The following is a 23,416-nucleotide window of genomic DNA, read 5'->3' on the forward strand; positions in this document are numbered from 1 at the left end:
AATCACTGCCGCTGCCAGCTTTTAAAAAAACGTAACAAGAAGGTAAAATGAGGGAACGGGGTGGAAGAAGGAAGGGGTGAGATGCCAGAACTTGGCGGAGGGGGGGGGGGGGGTGGCATCTCAGCCCTGCCTCAGGTGGCATCTTGCCTTGGGCCGCTCCTGGGAGAAAAGACATACTGAGTTAAAAAATGGGCCAGATCAAGTTGGGGGTTCCAAAGAAATAAGCCACCCCTACCAACACCAACAAAAATGGTCTAGTTGATATCTATGGAAGAAGCAGTTCCAACTTCTGCAACACAGAAACTTTAATACAGTAAAACATAGCAGTTTGGGAGTTACTCCTTCCAAACTGTCTCTCCCCTTGTCACAAACTCAGGGAAGGTGAGCCCTTGGACCACTGCTGGATATCAGCTAGCGGCAGGTGAACCACCCGGGCAGGACAAAGCACTAAGGCAAAACCCAGGCCAGGCAGAACTGGAGCTGGAGACAAGCAGAGCTAGGCTGGGAGTAGAGCTGAAGACAGACAGGGCTGGAACTAAAGCTGAAGAAAAGCAGGGCTGGAACTGAAGCTGAGGTCAAATTTGAATAGGAGATACCATAAGACCAGGCATACACAACTAGACAGGAAACCTTGTTGCAAAGGCAATGCATGAGAGTCTCATGGTTCCTTATAAAGGCCCTCACTAATTATGTCACATCTTCTGGTGTACTGGAATGAGGCTTGGAACGTACTGCAGAACACAGCAGGGGCACCAGCGACAGGCTAGAAAACTGTGACATCACTAAGCCTTGGATAGTGGAGGAGCCTAATGGTTAGTGCAGCAGGCTTTGATCCTGGCAACCTGGGTTTGATTTCCACTGCAGCTCCTTGTGACCTTGGGCCAGTGGCGTAGCTATGTGGAGCCTGGGCCCCCGTAGATTTGGCCCTGGAGCCCCCTGCCAATGACTTGCCCGACCCCTCCCCCAACCTGCTGCCAACCCGCCGTCGCCTGCCTTTGCTGGCAGAGGACCCCAACCCCCACCAGCAAAGGTAGGCAACGGCGGGTTGGCGGCAGAAGGGGGGGTCGAGAGGGTCAGTGGCGCTGGGGGGGGGGGGCTAAAATGTGCTCCCTCACCTTGGGCTCTGGACCCCCCTCCCACCGAAGTCTGGCTACACCCCTGCCTTGGGCAAGTCACTTAACCCTCCATTGCCCCAGGTACAAAAAACTTAGATTGTGAGCCCCCTAGGGACAGAGAAAGTACCTGTATATAATGTATACAGCGCTGCGTACATCTAGTAGCGCTATAGAAATGATTAGTAGTAATAGTAGTGGATAGTCTCTGGAAGGAGGCTAGGATGCGAGAACATCAGAGTGAGGCTTAGGAAACTGGCAGCAGAGGTATCAATGCAAGAGAGACACATTATCAGGGAGGTGGTCTGGAGAAGCTGTGGAGCCCAACCACTGGAAGGAAAGGCAAGTTGGGACTTGGGAAACAGCCATGACACCCTTCTGGTCACTCTTCTTGTCATATATTTACATACAACACGGAAGCGGTAATAACCAAGCTGGAGTTGATTTATTTTTGTTGAACTAACAATGTATCTTTGATAACCTTTCCAGAGTTATCCTCTCTTCATCAGGTCAGATGACCTCATGAAGAAAGGGCAACTATGGAAAACTAAAAAATATATTTTTATTGGACTAACAATGCACCACCTACTACTTGTTTGTTGACCCCTATTTCCACATATTCAAGTGATCTAACACAGGAATCACAACAGAGATGCCAAGTTGCCCAGTTCCATGCTTGAGATTTTAATGCAGTCCTGGATTTCTGACCACCCCATCCTGGTGCATTTTGGGACTTTGAGCACAGGTCTCAATGGGCAGGATCAGGCATTACAATCTCACACTGCTTTGGGATGTAATTTCAAACCCAGGATGGCTAAAAGGTCTCCAGCCTGGAACTGGGTAACTTGGCATTTCTGTCACAAACATACATAGACACACACAACAAAGCCAAGGTACAGAGAAGGTAGGGTGTAGAATGAGTAGAAGTAAGTTGATTTTTTTACTCGTTTCAAAAGTACAAAGACTAGGGGACACTCGAGGAAGTTATATGGAAATACTTTTAAAACAAATAGGAGGAAATATTTTGTCACTCAGCAAATGGTTAAGCTCTGGAACTCTTTGCCGGAAGATGTGGTAACAGCAGTTAGTATATCTGGGTTTAAAAAAAGTTCGGACAAATTCCTGGAGGAAAGTCCATAGACTGCTATTGAGACAGACATGGGAAGCAACTGCTTGCCCTGGGATTTGTAGTATGGAGTGTTGCCACAATTTGGGTTTCTGCCAGGTACTTGTGACTTGGCTTGGCCACTGTTTGTAAAACAGGATACTGGGCTAGATGGACCATTGGTCTGACCCAGTACAGCTACTCTTATGTTCTTATGCACAGAGGATCTGGAAAGAATTCCATCAGCCATGCTCCAGGTTTCCCCTACTTGTTTTATTTTCCAAAATCAACAGGGAACTTGTGTCCCAATATACTGAAATGTGTCATTGTGGTACTGAAAGTTTTGTCTTTCCAATAAGATGTTAGATTAAAGTTGAAGAATCCCATTACACTTTAAGCTAGTGTGAGGATTCTAACCTCAATGTTACGGATGAATCTCAACCCAATCTATCATAGGACGTCTCAGAAAATATTTCCTTTTGGGAATCTGTAGGCACTATAACTATTTGAATAAAAGTGCTATGTAATAACCCACTCTACATTGTCAACACAGTAGATGACCAAAAATAAAGACTAATTGGCCAATTCACTCTGCTATTATAGACTTAATCTCCTATTGAAATGCATTACATTAGCCAGTATTCAAACCAGAGATGCTCTGAAAATCTGCAATAGTATATCCTGCCTATAATTTAGGATATTCTAATGGGCAAAGTTTATTATATAATGCGAGAGTACTGTGTATATAGTATTATTCTGGAAGGGTGGCAGTAAGATCCTCACAAATTGATGGAAAAATGGCAAAGCACAGATATTATGATCCCTTGCCTAGAGCAAACGTTCCCACATTGTTAGAGGAGGTTACAATAGGGGCTCCAATCTAGACCGTGCTTTTTTTCGGCTCACATCTAATGAAAATAACACATGTGCACAGCAAAAACAAACAAAAAAATATATATATTAGATGTGAGCCAAGGTGATGCACATTGGAAAGAATAATCCGAATCAGTTACCTGATGCTAGGATGATCTACCTTGGTCAGCACTCAAGTATATCTATCAAGTATATATATATATATATATATATATATATATATATATATATTAGATGTAAGCCAAGGTGATGCACATTGGAAAGAATAATCCGAATCAGTTACCTGATGCTAGGATGATCTACCTTGGTCAGCACTCAAGTATATATATATATATATATATATATATATATATATATATATATATATATATATATATACTTGAGTGCTGACCAAGGTAGATCATCCTAGCATCAGGTAACTCAAGTATATCTATCAAGTATATATATATATATATATATATATACTTGATAGATATACTTGAGTGCTGACCAAGGTAGATCATCCTAGCATCAGGTAACTGATTCGGATTATTCTTTCCAATGTGCATCACCTTGGCTTACATCTAATATATATATATATTTGCATTTTATATATTTAAATTAAAATCAATTTAGCTTGTCTGTAGAAAAAAATGGACTATTTGGCCTTCCTTCCCAGGGTGACCAAACCCAGTACATGATTGGCAAGCTATATGCACGGCAGGCAGTGTGCCCCGGGCACTGGACGCACGTTGGTTGAGGTTTTTTTTTTTTTTTTGCGTTGCAGGCGTGGGCAGCTCCCGGCCCCTACGTTTGGTGCCCGGCTGGCAGGCTCTGTGCGGGGAAAGGAGCGCCGGTTTGACTGTTGCAGGCGGTCGGCAAGTGGCGGCGAGGAACGTACGCGGCCGGATTAGTGCGGTTAGTGCTTGAGGCGCGGCTCTGCTGCTGCGGATTGCGGAAGTGCTTTGTTGCAGTCACACGCAGGGGCTCGACACTGCAACTTCGTCCCCCTGAAAACTCCGCAGCGGGTAAGTCCCTGCGAGCACCGCTTGGCCTTGTTTTCATTCCGATCACTGCTAATATTTACGTCCCTGAACTTTTGCTTTTCTGTGCTTCTTTTCTTTCTGTGTGTGTGTGTGTATTGCGGCGGGTGTGTTCTCTTTGTGAAAATGGCCTCGCTTGTGTGGTGCGGGGCGGTTGCGTGAGGTAGGAAGGGGACTGGGCGGCACGCGCCGCAGCTGCTCTTCCGCGCGGCTCCCGGGAAATGGCCTCGCGCGGCCCGTCGTGACACGCGCGTTCTCGGCCTTGTACTTTTCTGATGTTCGCTGAAAGAAACGGTTTGTGAAAATAAAAGAAACAAGACCGCTCGCGCCCTGGAATGATTTTTTTTTTTTGTTCGGGTTGTTGAAGTAGTCGAGTTCCTGGCGCTAGTTTCACGGCCGGGCTCGGCGCTTTGATTGACAGCACTGGAGTATGCACCGTGCCTTGCGCTGCTACCCGTCCATTGGCTGCAGCCGAGACGTGACTTTGGAGTTTGGTCACACCGAAGAGAGCGGTCGAATGACAAATGCGCCTATTTATTGCAGTTGCTTCTTTTCCGACTATACAGACAGCAGCAAAGAAACGAGAAAAATGGAATGTAGTTTTCATGATGGTCTGACAGTGTTGGATTTTTTTTTTTTTTGCAGTAGCTAGATTTTGGTTTTTTTTTTTTAAATGTTTTTCTGAGATTGTAGAGGGGAATGGTAATTGACCTTCAAGTCTTAAGTTGATTATGTAAACAGACATATTTAACCCCAAACATTGCGGTGCACTGCAGTTGAACATTTAGGTGCAAATTGTGAATCCTCAGACAGTGGGGAAGATTATTTCTTAAGCTAGCAGTTTTTTTTATTGCAGCTCAGTTGGACTTATTCTTATTTTATTATAATTTTGTATTTCTTTTCAGGGAAGTTATCGATGTTTCACATTTTTAAAGTGCTTACCTTTTTTTTTTTTTAAGTCACTCCTACAGTTATCACCGTGTAAATCCGACCTCCACATACAGGCCTCATACTGAGACCTGTAACCTGCATTTAGGGGAACTCCCATAATACCCCTCATCAGTTTCCTGAGCTGGGTTTTAGTGTGGCAGACGCTAATCATGCAGATTATCATGGCACGTCAAGGTTTCCATTTTATATAAATTGATGGGCTATGTGGAGGTTTTAACATTGTATTTATTTTTTTGCATGGTGCAAAAAATAAATAGTCCCTTTTACTAAGCTGTGCTAGGTGCTAATGTGCACCAAATGCAGCTTAAAATGGCAAACTGCGGGAAGTACTCGGACATCCTGCAGTAAGTACGAAATATATATATATATTTTTTTTTTTAAGGAGGCTTGTCTGGGTGCAGAGAGTGGCCATTCCTGCACTAATCAGGGGTTCTTTTACCAAGCCAAGCTGTGGGATAAAGGGCCCAACGCTAGTGGCGGGGGCCATCTTTCCTGCACGCTAGGGCCCTTTATACTGTAGCAGGTAAAAAGACTCCAGGCACACATGACCATGTGGTAAGAGAGCTCTTACTGCATGACCATGCGACAGGGAGCCCTTACCGCCACCCATTGAGGTGGCGATAAGGGCTCAAGCGCCTACCCGGCTGTAACTGGGCAGTGCACGCCGATTCCTGAATACCACCGTGCAAGCCATTTCCAGGGGGTTTCTTTGTCCCCTGGAAATGGTGCGTGCTCGGGGCGGGACAACCGTTGGTGGTAGTCCCGGAAGACCAAGCGGTACGTCACTCTATAAAAGGGCCCCTTAGTGCAGCTACATTACCGCATGTTAAGTGGTTAGTGCAGAAATAGTGCATGAGTCCTTACCACTTATACAATAGATAGCATTAAGTGTGCATGTGCTAACGCTTTTTTAATGGCAACATTAGGGCATGGCCATTTTTACGGCTGTGGTAAAATTAGCCTTAGCATGCAGGAAAAACTTGTGCAAGGGTGTGCTAAGGCCATTTTTTACTGCAGCTTAGTAAAAGGACCCCAAATGTAGCTAACTTGAGAGATATTTAGCTCTGTATTGGATTTTTGCAGAATTGAGGTTTGAAACTTGAACTGGATAACCTTCACTGATATCTCTCTCCTTGTCGCAGGCTAGTGATTAGGTGTGTGGCAGAATTCACAGGTTGCTAAGAATCTGACAGGGACAGCGATGTCAGTGCATCTGCTATGGCCCTTGCCTTTCCAAATAGTCGAAAATAGAATACATTCCCAATGGGATAAGTACATATAAGTACATAAGTATTGCCATACTGGGAAAGACCAAAGGTCCATCAAGCCCAGCATCCTGTTTCCAACAGTGGCCAATGCAGATCACAAATACCTGGCAAGATCCCAAAAAAGTACAAAACAGTTTATACTGCTTATCCCAGAAATAGTGGATTTTCCCCAAGTCCATTTAATAATGGTCTATGGACTTTTCCTTTAGGAAGCCGTCCAAACCTTTTTAAAACTCTGCTAAGCTAACCGCCTTTACCACATTCTCTGGCAACGAATTCCAGAGTTTAATTACACGTTGAGTGAAGAAAAAAGTTTCTCCGATTCGTTTTAAATTTACTACATTGTAGCTTCATCGCATGCCCCCTAGACCTAGTATTTTTGGAAAGCGTGAACAGACACCTACCCGTTCAACTCCACTCATTATTTTATAGACCTCTATCATATCTCCCCTCAGCCGCCTTTTCTCCAAGCTGAAGAGCCCTAGCCGCTTTAGCCTTTCCTCATAGGCAAGTCGTCCCATCCCCTTTATCATTTTCGTCGCCCTTCTCGGCACCTTTTCTAATTCCACTATATCTTTTTTGAGATACGGTGACCAGAATTGAACACAATATTTGAGGTGCGGTAGCACCATGGAGCGCTACAAAGGCATTATAACATCCTCATTTTTGTTTTCCATTCCTTTCCTAATAATACCTAACATTCTATTTGTTTTCTTAGCCGCAGCAGCACACAGCAGAAGGTTTCAACGTATCATCAACGACGACACCTAGATCCCTTTCTTGGTCTGTGACTCCTAATGTGGAATCTTGCATGACGTAGCTATAATTCGGGTTCCTCTTTCCCACATGCATCACTTTGCACTTGCTCACATTAAACATCATCAGCCATTTAGATGCCCAGTCTCATAAGGTCCTCTTGTAATTTTTCACAATCCTCCCGCGATTTAACGACTTTGAATAACTTTGTGTCATCAGCAAATTTAATTACCTCACTAGTTACTCTCATCTCTAGGTCATTTATAAATATGTTAAAAAGTAGCGGCCCCAGCACAAAACCCCTGGGGAACCCCACTAACTACCCTTCTTCATTGAGAATATTGACCATTTAATCCTACTCTCTGTTTTCTATCTTTTAACCAGTTTTTAATCCACAATAGAACAGTACCTCCTATCCCATGACTCTCCAATTTCCTCTGGAGTCTTTCATGAGGTACTTTGTCAAATGCCTTCTGAAAATCTAGATACACAATATCTACCGGCTCACCTTTATCCACGTTTGTTCACCCCTTCAAAGAAATGTAGTAGATTGGTGAGGCAAGATTTCCCTTCACTAAATCCATGTTGACTGTCTAATTTTTGTTACATTTGTACCCGGCGCTTTCCCACTCATGGCAGGCTCAGTGTGGCTTACATGGGACAATGGAGGGTTAAGTGACTTGCCCTGAGTCACAAGGAGCTGCCTGTGCCGGGAATCGAACTCAGTTCCTCAGTTCCCCAGGACCAAAGTCCACCACCCTAACCACTAGGCCACTCCTCCACTCATGAATCCATGCTTTTGAATATGCTCTGTAATTTTGTTCTTAATAATAGTCTCTACCATTTTGCTTGGCACCGACGCCAGACTCACCGGTCTATAATTTCCCAGATATCCTCTGGAACCTTTTTAAAAAAAATTGGCGTTACATTGGCCACCCTCCAATCTTCCGGTACCACGCTCGATTTTAAGGATAAATTACATATTACTAACAATAGCTCCGCAAACTCATTTTTCAGTTCTATCAGTACTCTGGGATGAATACCATCCGGTCCAGGAGATTTGCTACTCTTCAGTATGTAGAACTGCCCATTACATCCTCCGGGTTTACAGAGAATTCATTAAGTTTCTCTGACTCGTCAGCTTCGAATACCATTTCCGGCACCAGTATCCCACCCAAATCTTCCTCGGTGAAGACCGAAGCAAAGAATTCATTTAATCTCTCCGCTACGGCTTTGTCTTCTCTGATTGCCCCTTTTACTCCTTGGTCATCTAGCGGTCCAACCGATTCTTTTGCCGGCTTCCTGCTTTTAATATACCTAATAAAATTTTACTATGTGTTTTTGCCTCCAGTGCAATCTTTTTTTCGAGGTCCCTCTTGGCCTTCCTTATCAGCGCTTTGGATTTGACTTGACATTCCTTATGCCGTTTCTCATTATTTTCAGTCGGTTCCTTCTTCCATTTTCTGAAGGATTTTCTTTTAGCTCTAATAGCTTCCTTCACCTCACTTTTTAACCACACCGGCTGTCGTTTGGTCTTCCGTCCTCCTTTTTTAATACGCGGAATATATTTGGCCTGGGCTTCCAGGATGGTGTTTTTGAACAGCATCCATGCCTGATGTAAATTTTTGACCCTCGCAGTCACTCCTCTGAGTTTTCTTTTCACCGTTCTCATTTTATCACAGTCTCCTTTTTTAAAGTTAAACGCTAATGTATTTGATTTCCTATGTATACTTATTTCAAAGCTAATATCAAATCCGATCATATTATGATCACTGTTATCAAGCGGCCCCAGGCGGATGGTAGTACACATGGAACTTCAATCCACAGTGATTCCAAGAAGTGTTTTGTTTCCTGCAGAATTTTCAATCTATTTGATTCAAGGCTGTCGTTAATATACAATGCTACCCCTCCACCAATTCGATCTACCCTATCACTACGATATAATTTGTACTCCGGTATGACAGTGTCCCACTGGTTATCCTCCTTCTACCAGGTCTCAGAGATGTCTATTACATCTAATTTTTCATTTAGTGCAATATATTCTAACTCTCCCATCTTATTTCTTAGGCTCCTGGCATTCGCGTATAGACATTTCAAACTATGTTTGTTGTTCCTATTTACATCATGCTCAGTACTTGACAGTATTAATTTGCAATCTAGAACAAGTTATATTGTGGACATTGTGTGTCAAAACTTCAGTGAACAAATAATAACAAATTAATAAATTAATGTGAAAGGAGACCGCAGTGTGAATGTATGAGCAATAGATTAGGCCAGTTGCTTGGCTGCGGAGTTTCTTACACTCGGAGTGAACCTTATTTTATAGGTGCACTCAAATTCACACCATCATAGGGCTCCTTAGTGTGGTAGAAAATGCCAAAATTAAATTGTGTGTAAATCACATAAATATTCAAGACGCACACTGTCCAACAATATAATTTTCAGTGTGTAGCTCCAGTCCTTACAAAACGTCCATGCAACTCCCACAATATTCAAACACTGCAACATGGGTGATTATCAATTCAACAGATGCGCTTATCTTTTCTGTCTTCCAAATCCTTTCATGAGGAGCCTACCATTTCTACGGAGCTCCGTTTCGGAGAAAACTCTCCTTCCTCAGGAACCTGCTGACTTCTCAATGGCTCCCACATAAATTACCTAGCCTGTGTGGTTGCAAAGGTCACCTTCTCAGGCTACCACCCTGAAAAAAGGACCCTATTTACTAAGTTGTATTTTTAACGTGCAAATGGTTCAGTGCCATAGTTAACACAACGTAATTGGTACACACTAATTACCATGTTAAACTAAACATAGAAGGGAATTTTATAACAAGGTGCCATGGGTGGGCACCTAGTTTTTCTTTATAAGCTCTTAATGTAAGTCTCCCATATCTATTACGTCTATATTTTGCAAGTTTGTGCACAAATTATAGCTTTTTATAATCTATACACACACTTGTGTGCATTGCCCACACTCTGTCCAAACTCCTACGTGTGTGGCCACCAGCAAAGTACCCACCTTAATGCCAAAGCGTATACTTTTACACAGTTGGTATTCTGTAAGAGGTAATTTACATGCATATGTGGTCACATACATGTGGGAATGACTTTAAGAATTTCTTGCATTAAGGAGGTAAATCTATATTAGAGGGTGTGGTATGGGTAGGAACTGTGCCTTGCGGTAATACAGAGGTTGCTATCACATGTTAACTAACACAGCAGACAATGTAGTGCAGTTAGCTACACCTTCAAAGCCATGGCTACTTCCCCATTATTGGCCCTGCAGTTAATGGATGATCGTGAGCATTGCTCTGTGTTTAACTGTATGGCTGCCTTATCCAAAATGCTTGGAATGCCTGCAATAGTTGACATATTTTACACATAACTTTGGCTGTCAACATACATTAACGGCTTCTTTTGCAAATCCATGCTAAAGCAAGGCCATAGGAATTGAAAGCGCTTCCTTTCATTTGCCGCACAGGAATTGCTAGCATGGCTTTGTAAAAGAAGCCCTAAGTGCAAAATCTTAACTCAGGCTAGTAAATAGGCTCCCAAATGCGATGTGCTAAATAAAGTACTAGTGTCCAGAAAATGGCTAATATTTTGCAGAGTACTATCTAGTACACCCCTGGCACAACTCTTCATTTATAGTCCGTTATTGTAATTAGCATAACAAGCGAGGAGTGTTCTTACAGAGTTTTAATTACATTTCATTAGTTCCTAATAAGAAAACACTAAGTAAATCACACAATATACCATATAAACTAAAGACATTTTTATATTAGGCTAATATCCTTAATACCTTAGCAAGTTTTAAATTATTGAAAAACTCAAAAATACTAAGATGGAGACACCAGCCCAGCAGCGATAGGGGTGCTATCCAGTCTTTTGTATTAAGTGTCACATGTATGATAATCTCCCAGTTGGTAAATGGTTATATGTGTGTGCCCGATGCAAAGAGCTCCTAGCTCTCAGAGAATGGGTTCGTTGTCTTGAGGCTAGAGTAGCAGACTTGGTGGAGCTGAGGGAGACAGAGAGGCACAGAGAGGAGACCTGCAGGGACATTGTAGAGCAGGCCCACCTCCAGTCTGGCAGCCCCTGTGCTGCCTTGGAAGAGGGAGGTCTCCTAGAAAGAGAGCATCACCCTGGTGAAGTAGGAAGTACTCCTGTAGCCAGGACCTGCCCACCAGGGGATGTACTACCCTCTCACAACTTCTGCCCAGGAGGGAAGGGTGAGGGCAGCTGTAGTTGGTGATTCGATCATAAGGTATATAAGGTATAGCTGGGTGGCTGGTTGACATGAGGATCGCCTGGTGACTTGCCTGCCTGGTGCAAAGGTGGGGGACCTCATGCGTCACCTAGACAGGATCTTAGATAGTGCTGGGGAGGAGCCGGTTGTCTTGGTACATGTGGGTACCAATGACATAGGAAAATGTGGGAGAGAGGTTCTGAAAGCAAAATTTAGGCTCCTAGGTAGAAAGCTGAATTCCAGATCCTCCAGGGTCACATTTTCAGAGATGCTCCCTGTTCCACGCACAGGACCCAAAAGGCAGGCAGAGCGCCAAAGTTTTAATGCATGGTTGAGACAATGGTGCAGGGATGAGGGATTTAGATTTGTTAGGAACTGGGTGACATTCTTGGAAAGGGGGAGACTGTTCCGAAAGGATGGAACCAGGCTGCTGGCGCTAACTTTTAAAAAGGAGATAGAGCAGCTTTTAAACTAGAATGGGGGGCCGACAGTCTCCCAGGAGTGCATGGTTCGATGTGGAATATCCTTGAAGAATACTATTGAAACAACACATTTAGGGAATCTAGAGAGATTTCAGCAATGCTAAAAGTAAGCCAGGTGTGCTTAATGAGAGAGCAAGATAAAGGATGCACATAATCCCCTTGAATTTCTAAGCAGATTGTAGATCCAAGGAAAAACCACAGTTTGAAGTTCCTGCATACAGATGCTAGAAGCCTAAAAAGTAAGATGGCAGAGTTAGAATATATAGCACTAAATGATTAGATAGATATAATAGGCATCTCAGAGACTTGGTAGAAAGAGGACAATCAGTGGGACACTGTGTTAACAGGGTACAAATTGTATCGCAATGATAGGATCAAATTGGAGGGTGGGTTGCACTATATGTTAAAGAGGGAATTGAGTCAAATAAAATAAAGATTTCACATGACACAGATAGCAGCATGGATTCATTATGGATAGAAATTCCATGTTTGAAGGGAAGGAGTATTCTTCTAGGGCTGTACTACTGTCCACTGGGACAGAACGAACAGACGGATGAAGAAATGTTTACAGAGATTAGGAAAGCTGGTAAATTGGTCAGCGCTATAATAATGGGTGATTTCAATTACCACAGTTCACCAATAATTCTCCACTTTTCTATTCTGTTTCTCTAGAAGGGTCATGTGACATCTATCAATCACTTATCCGTGGAGAAAAAAAGACTTCAGACACTACGAGATTCTCATCCACTTGTAAGGTAAACCTTCATATCCGTGGGTGGCTCTCCCCCAATCATTAGTTATAAAAAAAACTCCATTCGGTTACTATAAATGACCAAAAAACTTTGAGATACAGAATAGACATGGACGTCTTTGATTTCGAAAATCGCTGAAAGTCAGAAACGTCCATGTCTAAGGACGTCTTTAAGGATTTGGACATCTCTGACGGTATTTTTGAAACAAAAGATGAACATCCATCTTGTTTCGAAAATATGGGTTTCCCCGCCCCTGGATTTCACCATTTTGCAAGGACGTCCAAATTGCAACTTGGACGTTTCTTTCGAAAATGCCTCTCCAAGTCTCCAATTTTATGTGTAGAGAGATGTGGTAGCCGTGTTAGTCCACTTCTAAAGCCAGTCAATAGAAATAGAATAAAATAAAACATAGAAAAGAAAATAAGATGATACCTTTTTTATTGGACTAACTTAATACATTTTTTGATTAGCTTTCGAAGGTAGCCCTTTGTCGTCAGATCAAAAATAAGCAAATTTTGATAAGTAACAGCATATATAAGTGATATCTACCTACAAATCATGGGCACTGCGATGGGCACCAGGGCAGCACCCCAATATGCTAACTTCTTTATGGCTGAACTGGAAGAGCCATTTCTGAATACATATCAGACCACACCCCTAAAATACTACCGGTATATTGATGACATTTTTATGATTTGGATTGAGGGGGAAGAAACTCTAAAACAATTTTACAGTTCTTTCAATACATACCATCCTACAATCAGATTCAAAATTGACTACTCCCCAGAAAAAGTCAATTTTTTGGACACCACAGTTTCAATCAGCAATGGTTACATACAAACATCCATATATAGGAAACCCACAGACAAATGCAGCTACCTCCACAACTGCAGCTTCCACCCTTCACTTACAAAAAAATCCATTATCCACAGCCAAACCACAAGATACCACCGTATCTGCTCTGACCCAACGGACAGAGATAGGCACCTCAAAATCTTGATGGCATCCTTCGAACAGAAAGGATACAACCCCAAAATAATCTCCAAGAATATTGCCTCTTCCCTCAAAACACCCAGGGAAAATCTGCTACAATACAAGGAAAAGAAAGCCACAGACAGAATCCCTCTTGTAATGACATACAACCCAGAGCTGGAAAAACTGAGGAAAATCATAAGAGATCTGTAGCCACTACTCCAGGAGGATGAATTACTGAAAGAGATATTCCCATCCCCACCAGTGCTGGCCTTACGACAGCCACCCAATTTAAAACACAAGCTAGTGAGAAGCAAGCTCTCAACAGAGACCCAAAAAAAAGAGAATGGCACACATCCTTGCAAATATCCAGCTGCAAACTATGCCAAAACATTTCACAGGACCCCACAGTCATTCACAAAGGAAAAATATTCAACATAAAGGAATCCTTCACATGCTCATCTTCCAGTGTAGTATATGTCATACAGTGTAAAAAATGTGGCGAAGGGTGCTATATTGGAGAAACAAGCCAGATGCTGAAGAAGAGATTTAATTTACATAGACATCATATGAAAAATGCCAGTGCCAACCAAGATGTTACCTCTGTGGGACAGCACTTTACAAAACAAGAACACTGTGCTAATGATTTTATAGTGAGAATACTTAAAGGAAACTTTAAAACAATACAGGAACGCAAGACCTTTGAAGTTAAAATGATTAAATATTTTGACACTCACCAGACAGGACTTAACAAAGATCTGGGTTTTCTAGCCTATTATAAACCATGAAATTTCACTGCTTTGTCACCCTCTGATCACCATGCATATCTCCCTGTCCCCCATCCTCTCAGCCTTCTTTGTTTCTCACCTAGCCCACCCCCTCCCTCATCCTTTCAGACTGCCACTGAAATACTTCGATGTTTCACTTGTATATGCTGTTACTTATCAAAATTTGCTTATTTCTGATCTAACGAAGAAGGGCTACCTTCGAAAGCTAATCAAAAAATGGATTAAGTTAGTCCAATAAAAAAGGTGTCATCTTATTTTCTTTTCTATGTTTTATTTTATTCTATTTCTATTGACCAATTTTATGTATATCATTTTCAGTGTTTTTAGCATTAAATAATAGATTGCATTTGAACAGCTGCAGTTTGGTAAATGTAAGTGAATGAGGAGTTCTACTAGGAAGTGCACTTTGTCCCCTGGGGAAGACACTTTTGAAACATGTTAAAATTTTATCCCGTGCCTGACCAATATGATGATTAAAGTAATGTTAACACACGGGATAGTTGTTCTTAGGGAGTAGGGGGGGTTCGGATGGGATAGAGATTAGGGTTGTCTTGGGGACTGAGGGGGTTTGAATTGATGGTAATTGGTTCTTTTTGCATTTTCTGTATGGTTGGTTGGTTGGTTCAACGTTTTTGTGTACATTTAACACATGTGGAGGGGCATTTTCAATATGACGTCTAAGTCCGACTTCAGACGTTTTGCAAAAAAACATCCAAAATCTGAATAGGAAAGAAGTTCTTTTTCAAAAAGAAAAAGTCTATCTTTTGTTTTGGAAAATACTGCTTCTAACAAGGTTTTGTGCTTTGGATGTTTTTTTTTTTTTTTCCGGTCCATCAAAAAAAAAAAAAAGTCCAAGTGAAAAATGTAGAAAATCAAGCCATTGGGATGTAGCCAGCATTTTTAGTAGACTGGTCTCCTAGACATCCCAGGAAATAAATGGGGCACCCTAAAGGGCACTGTAGTGGACTTCAAAAACATGCTCCCAGGTACACATCTCACTGTTGCTCCCTTATCTTGTCTGCTGAACCCTCCAAAACCCACTGCCCACAACTGTACACCACTACAATAGCCCTTATGGGTGAAGGGGGCACCTATATGTGGGTACAGTGGGTTTCTGGTGAGTTTTGTAGGGCTCACAGTTTCCCCACAAATGTGACTGGTAAAGGGAGATAGGGACCAGAGTTCCCCACTCCATGGTGCACTGCACTGACCACTACACTACTCCAGGGACCTGCATTCAGCTCTAATAGATCTGGCTCTAACATCAGAGGCTGTCATAGAGGCTGCTAAATCATATTTGTATTCATATTTGATGGGGATGGGAGGGGGTCAGTGACCACTGGGGGGTATAGGGAGTCATCCCTGATTCCTTCCAGTGGTCATCTGGTCATTTAGGGCACACTTTTGTGCCTTATTATAAAAACAGGTGTAGCTCAAGATGTCTTAATTTTAGTCCAGGACACTTTTTTGTTTTGTTCCATTATGGCTGAAAAATGTCCAAGGGGGCGTGTCAGGAGCATGTTAAGGGGAGGATCTGTGCGCCCCCTTCTGATTTGAATGCACTTCTAACGAACTTCATAGAAAAACATCTAAAAACTGGTTTTGAAAATACCAGTTTAGACGTTCTTGTGAGAAAAACGTCCAAATGCGGTTTTATGCCACTTTCTGGATGTTTTTCTCTTTTGAAAATGAGCTCCAAAGTCATGTTAACAGCTGAGCGGTGTGTAGCACAGTTGGATTTTTTGATTGGAGCGTAATGATAAGCCTGCAGCACTGGGAGGCTATGGATTGAGGCACTAGTTTAGATTTCTTAGTGTTTAAACACTGGTAAGCACTGCTTGCGGGATGCTTAATCTATAGTAGCAAGGCAAGGATGGAGAACTCTGATCTTTAATGTTGCAAGCAAGTCATGTTTTTTTGAAAATCCTGGAAACCAGCCTTGATTGGAGCACTAAGGTACAAGCGTTTGCCGTCTCTGAACCAGAAAGCCAGCAATGAAACCTTCTCCTCCAGCACCATCTTCCCATTTTTCCTCGCCTTCCATGTTTCTCCTCTCCTGTCCATCTCTTTCCCAGTCTTTTACTATGGTGGTGGTGGTATCCACCCCACTGCTACCCAACCCATCTTTCGTTGTGATCTCTTCTACCCCCATATCACCTGTCATCCATCTCCCTTTTCATTATATTTCCTTCTCACACCAAAGATAGGAAGTTGGGAAGCTGGCAGTGTGGTAACAGGGTGAGACTGCTTGCTCCTGGTTCCTGCAGCTCCTTCTTATCTTGCATAGGCTTCTTGTTTAGAAAAGAAGTGTGCATGGGAAGGGAGGGAGGGGAAATTTCGGCATCCTCTGCACTGCTTTCCTCCTACAGGTTCCTGTGATACTCTGGTGAGAGTAGAGAGAAACGGGTCCTGTCACATCTTCAAAACATTTCTTTGATGGCGAGTGAAAGGACCTCTGCCAGCTGTAGAAACATCTCTTCCTTTCCTGCCCAAAGTGTCAGTACAGAGTTTGCATGTGCTCAGAGAGGGGTATCTTGATAATTTCTAGCCCTGGTTTTCAGTAATATCAGGGGGCACATGATCAGTTTATTTTTTTCTCTGGGTATCTACGTATCATGTGCAGTATTTCTCAGAGTAGGAGATCTTTCAGAGGAAGGAACCTGGCCATGATTGTATAGCCATTATTTAAAAAATAAAGGAAAATGTAAGAACAAAAAACAAGACAAATGAAATCCAATGTAGGTATAAACCCTCAAAGAGGAAGCGACAGAGCTAAGCAGCAATCTAGCTGACATATGTCAAAATCTAGACAGGAGTGCTTTCACCAAAGGGTTGGATCAAAAGGGAGTCGTCGTATTTGGGGGACAGGGTTTGCTTTAGATAGTTAAATAAACTGATCACTTTCTGTCAGTTAACTTTCAGCCGTTTGTTGACTTGGAATGGATGACAGACTCATCCACCTTCTGAAAAGCTAGATGATAATAATAAAAGCTCATTATAGATGTCCTCAAATGTGTGCAGGTTCAATGAATTATTCACACAACAGGGGAAATAGATTCTTTTGAGACACTGGAGTGGTGGTACAACTTTTTGAGTGAATGGAAAGAAAGGTGTAACACTGTAATTTTCTCTCTTTTTTGTTTTTTTTCTATACAGGCCTGTGTTTGAAAATCAAGATGGCAAGGCCAATCCACAGCAGTTATGTTCTTCAGCAACTAAACAACCAAAGGGAATGGGGCTTTCTCTGCGACTGCTGCATCGCCATTGATGACATTTACTTTCAAGCACACAAGGCAGTCCTAGCAGCTTGCAGCTCTTATTTCAGGATGGTTTTTATGAACCACCAGCACACAACTACACAACTGAACCTCAGTAACATGAAGATCAGTGCAGAATGCTTTGACCTCATCTTGCAGTTTATGTATTTAGGGAAAATTATGACAGCCCCTGCAAACTTTGAGCAGTTCAGAATAGCAATGAGCTATTTGCAACTGTATAATGTGCCTGAATGCTTGGAAGATATACAGGATAACAACAACAATTCTAGTTTCAAATGCTCTTCCTCTGCTTCTAGCAGTTATAATAGCAAAATGGTATTTGGTGTGCGTATGTATGAGGAATCGGTGACTAAAAACGAAGATGAATCGAGTAGCTTGTGTCTGGAGGCAAGCTCAACAGTTGGCACCTCACAGGACAAGGAGCCAAATGAGATCATACAGTTAAACAGATTCCACGAGCAGCCTTTTAATGTCTGTAAGAAAAACATAGTCTCTAAGTTATCTAACTTAAAAGAAGGGCGACCACGACGCTTTGGACGGAGTTACACATGTGAAGGGTGTGGATTTGTTTTCAGCTGTAAAAAGCTATTGGAGGAACATGTGTTAACGTGCACTAACAGGAATTTGTACCAAAATGTAAAGTCGTACAGCTGCGAGGAAGCTGACTTCAATGAGAGAGATTCTGTAATGTCTAAACTATCCCCAGCTCAGACAGATAGTTCTAGAATAGACACGAGTCAATCGCTTGATGAGTCTTCCTTACATTTGTCAAATACAATTCAGTCTGATAGAGTAGAAGAAGGTAAAGGGTCAGGTGACAGAAATGGTATCATCATAAAGATCGAACCAGATGACAACTCAGCTGTGGAAATGGATGATATTAACATTGTTAAAATTTCTGATAAAGGTTATAACGAATCTTCAGAGAATGAAGAGCTGGAAGATGAACAAGATGAAACGTTCTACAGATATTATATGGAGAGCCAGATTGGTGAAAAGCAAAATGCTGTAACGTGTCTGAAACCCCAGATGCCCATAAATCCGCATCGGAATCCTGGAAAACATACACGATCCTTGAATGCCAAAGATAGCACAGTGCAGGATGATGAATGGAACGCAGTTTGTGAACTGTGTGAGCTAAGAATAACAGAGGAGGATCTATCATCTCATTACTTGTCTAAACATATAGAAAATATCTGTGCGTGTGGAAAATGTGGCCAAATATTGCTCAAAGGTAGACAGCTACAAGAACATGCTCACAGCTGCGGGGCACCCCAAGATATGACAATCAATGGGGTAGGAAATGACGAAGAAAGAATTGATTTTACTGACAACTCTGAGAACCCATCTGCAATAAGAGATGTGATGTTTGTGGAAATGTTTGATGACCTGAGGGAGGATGATTTCCAGAGAAACAGTCTTCCAGATAGACAGTTGTATAAGCATTCTAACTGCCCATTTCGGTGCCCAAACTGTGGTCAGCGCTTTGAAACTGAGAGCCTAGTGGTTGAGCACATGTCTCATTGCCTAGATCATGATATGTTTAAGAGTGCCATTCCAGAAGACAGTGATAGAGACCATAGACGAAAGCATTTCTGTAACCTTTGTGGCAAAGGATTTTACCAGCGTTGCCATTTAAGGGAGCACTACACGGTCCATACAAAGGAAAAACAATTTGTTTGTCAAACTTGTGGAAAGCAGTTTCTGAGAGAACGTCAGCTGCGACTGCATAATGATATGCATAAAGGCATGGCCAGGTATGTTTGTTCAATGTGCGAGCAAGGAAACTTCAGGAAACATGACCACGTGCGTCATATGATATCTCATTTATCGGCTGGTGAGACAATATGCCAAGTTTGCTTTCAGATATTCCCAAGTAATGAGATGTTGGAGCAACACATGGATGTTCATCTTTATACATGTGGAGTGTGCGGTGCAAAATTTAATTTGAGAAAAGATATGAGATCCCATTACAATTCCAAGCATTTGAAAAGAATTTAAGACTCCACATAAATGCATAAAGTTCACAACAGGGAAAACACCAAAGGGAATGGGAAACAGCCCAGTGATCTTAGATATAATTTTTAAAAAGCCCTTTCAAACAGTAAATACTGGACCCAAGTTACCAGGGGATTTTTCCATGGCACAGAATGATACAAATGTCATAGTAATTCAGCCCTATTCTTGTTTTTGCTAACCGTTCCTTCATCTTCTGTGTTTCTAAGGCTATACTATATGCAAATATTTATTACCTACATTGTTGGCTAATGGAATACATTTTTCATTAATGGTTTTAGTTGCACAAAGTATAGTGCAAAATATTACTAGAAAATAGAGAATAAAAAGCATAACATTGTACAATGTTTTAGAAATCGAACCATATATCTGCTTTCAAAATATTTTAAATAAGGCAACATAACTAAGCTTATCTTTGTGCATGTACTCTTTCAAAGACATTTATGCTTAATATTTTTTTAAGTTCTGAGTAGTCTCAATGAACATAGCCTAAGCAGCACTTAATTCTGTAAAACAAAAGCTGGCTATGCTGAAATGCTGTCCACATTGCACTATAAGAATGTAGCTCAACACACCATTTGAAAGGAAAAATGAGTTTTTCTGTTTGGGGGGTCACAGTCTTTTCCTTTTGCATCTTTAGCCATCTCTGTTGGCCTCAGCCATCCGCAGACAGTCATGCCTGGACTGGATCTAGATTTTTTAGCCTGCTTTTTAAAATTATGTTCAAGGCAGCTTACATCATCATTAGTATTCCGTCCCTACCCAACAGAACCCACAATCTAAGTGGATACCCGAGGCAACAGGCGATAAAGGGGGTTATTTATTAACAGTTACTATGTGGACCCACAGGGCCCATTGTTAAACAACATAGGCCCTGTGTTAAACAACATGGGAACACACTTTTAGTAAATGAAGTGACTTGCCCAGAATTACAAACAGGCTTATTTTTGAAAGAGGACGCCCATCTTTCGACATAAATCGCAAGATGGGCGTCCTTCTCCCAGGGTTGCCCAAATCAGCATAATCGAAAGCCGATTTTGGGCATCCCCAACTGCTTTCTGTCGCGGGAACGACCAAAGTTCCCTGGGGGGTGGGGGGGGGGAGTGTCGGAGGCGTAGCGAAGGCAGGACGGGCGTGCTTAACACATGGGCGTCCTCGACCCATAATCGAAAAAAGAAGGGCATCCCTGACGAGCACTTGGACGACTATTTGGTCCTTTTTTTGTTACGACCAAGCTACAAAAAGGTGCCTGAACTAACCAGATGACCACCGGAGGGAATCGAGGATGACCTCCCCTTACTCCCCCAGTGGTCACTAACCCCTCCCACCCTCAAAAAAAATCTTAAAAAATATTTTTTGCCAGCCTCAAATGTTCATACTCAGGTCCATCGCAGCAGTATGCAGGTCCCTGGAGCAGTTTTAGTGGGTGCAGTGCACTTCAGACAGGCGGACCCAGGCCCATCCCCCCCTACCTGTTACACTTGTGGTAAATGTGAGCCCTCCAAAACCCACCAGAAACCCACTGTACCCACATCTAGGTGCCCTCCTTCACTCATAAGGGTATGGTAGTGGTGTACAGTTGTGGGTGGTGGGGTTTTGGGGGGTTCAGCACACAGGGTAAGGGAGCTATGTACCTGGGAGCAATTTCTGAAGTCCACTGCAGTGCCCCCTAGGGTGCCCGGTTGGTGTCCTGGCATGTCAGGGGGACCAGTGCACTACGAATGCTGGCTCCTCCCACGACCAAAGAGCTTGCATTTGGTCGTTTCTGAGATGGGCGTCCTCAGTTTCCATTATCGCCGAAAATCAGAAACGACCAAGTCTAAGGGCAACCTAAATTTCCAGATTTGGGCGTCCCCGACCGTATTATCGAAATGAAAGATGGGCGTCCATCTTGTTTTGATAATACGGATTTCCCCACCCCTTCACGAGGATGTCCTGCGAGGACGTCCTCAGAAAAACTTGGGTGTCCCTTTCGATTATGCCCCTCCACGTGTGTCAGGGAGAAATGGGTTTTAATTCCCTTGGTTCTTAGCCCATTGCTCAAACACTCCTTATTGGCCCCAGGGCTGGAAGTCCCCAATCAGCACTGTTGCTAGGGGCCACAACTGAGGTAGCCAATATTCTCTCCATGGGCCTGAGCACACCAACTCCATGGTATGCCTGGAGCTTACAAATTCAGGGGGTCTTTATGGGCGTCTCAGTTTTTACCGCCAGCTGATTTTTACCGTGATCTAAAAACACTAGCATGGCTTTGTAAAAGGCCCCCTCAGTTGGTTAAGGAATCTAGACCCATGGGACCATCCTGGAAAATTATATTTTAAATAATTTTTTTATATTCTTTTATGTTTCAACATTTTTATTGATGGTACAACAGGCTTAACAATCAACAATCTCAATATACAGCCAGTAAAACCCAACAAAGGGGTGATGACACGATAGTAGATATACCAGCATAAATTTGTACATTTTCTCCCCCCCCCCCCCCCCCCCCCCCACCCAACTCCCTGGGTCACAGCAAATTCTAGATCCAAATACTGGAACAACCTCATTTTTATATTCTTTTAACATTGCGAGCAACTTGATCTTGCAGTTTTTGCCCACCTTCTCAAATCCCTGCTGGTATCTACTGGGAACCTGCACAGGGAGTGATTGTGTTCTTTGATAAGGCCCAGTAGAGTGGAAGAACCCTTTTTAAACAACAAAAAATAGTTCCAACCAAATACTAACTGGAAAATTATAGCAAAACCCCTTTAAAAAATATATATTGTCAGAAGCGTATATAGAACTAATACTCTCACTTTCTGTCTTTACACACCTTGATACTAGTTTTTCGTATATACATTTAGAGAAGCCAATTTAAGGATCAGCTATCATGAATGCTGTTTTAAATGCCACTACAGTGGTGAAATTGCATAAAGCAATGATGGCTACAGTTGTCTTTGGATTCTTAATATTCAAATACTAGAGCAGATGATCATGCTTTTCTAACTAACTTTTGTTGAGTGAGGCTTTACACATCTGAAAAGAAAGAGCAAGAAATGCTTGTTTTAACATATGGTAATATGATTAATAATAATGTCAGCACTTTATGGCACAATGAAAATGGCTTTGGCTGTGTGTTTCTGCAGTACTTTTTAAACATTGATTTATGTTTTCACCTTTTAAACATAATCTTCTGCCTTCTGTTTCATAGCAGGGCCTAAGATTATGACACCCAAAGGCAGAAGATTTGTAGGGAGAGGAGTCTGCCCCCCCCCTCCCCAAGATTGGAGAGTAGGGGGTAGGGGTCTTGAACCCCTAGTTTCTGGGCACCTTCAGAATTTAGCACTGTAGGCACATGCCTCTATTGCGTATGCCTAATTTCAGCCTGGATATGAAAGCAAATTTTGGAATTTATAAACTTTTTGGCTCAATGGGAATTATATGCATGCTTCTAAATGATTGATGAATCAATAACATGATGCATGGAGTATGCAAACATTACATTGAGACTTCACTGAATATATTTGATAATGGAAGAAAACCGATATAGAAAAAATACATAAAAAAAAATAATACAGGCTTGTTTTCAGCAGCAGTGATAAATAGCTTGCTTTAAACCTCGGTGCCAGGATTTAAATTTATAAGTATAATCAGCTCTGCTACATGTATAGTTGGTAGCTCTGAATGTACATTTACTGTGGACACTGCTGCCACCACTATTCATTTAATTTGGGCCCGAAAATACATGAATGGAGAAGTTATATGCTTATTAGATACTGAGTTATATGTTTATTGGATACTGGTAAACATG

At 42.2% G+C, this 23,416-nt stretch overlaps 1 protein-coding gene across 3 annotated transcripts; it reads left to right on the forward strand.

Moving 5' to 3' along the window:
* Window positions 1–3,893: 3,893 nt before the first annotated feature.
* Window positions 3,894–20,588, forward strand: ZBTB1 (zinc finger and BTB domain containing 1). Of its 3 annotated transcripts, none has more exons than XM_030213951.1 (3): window positions 3,894–4,097; window positions 12,490–12,572; window positions 17,486–20,588. In XM_030213951.1, exon 3 carries the CDS (start codon window positions 17,506–17,508, stop codon window positions 19,606–19,608), a length of 2,103 nt encoding a protein of 700 aa, XP_030069811.1. In that variant the 5' UTR covers window positions 3,894–4,097; window positions 12,490–12,572; window positions 17,486–17,505; the 3' UTR covers window positions 19,609–20,588. The 3 variants fall into 3 exon arrangements, with proteins under 3 accessions (XP_030069811.1, XP_030069812.1, XP_030069813.1); XM_030213952.1 differs by having other exon boundaries at window positions 12,493–12,572; XM_030213953.1 differs by lacking the exon at window positions 12,490–12,572.
* Window positions 20,589–23,416: the final 2,828 nt, after the last annotated feature.

This window comes from Microcaecilia unicolor, chromosome 9 (genome assembly GCF_901765095.1).
Source record: "Microcaecilia unicolor chromosome 9, aMicUni1.1, whole genome shotgun sequence".
NCBI lineage: Eukaryota > Metazoa > Chordata > Amphibia > Gymnophiona > Siphonopidae > Microcaecilia > Microcaecilia unicolor.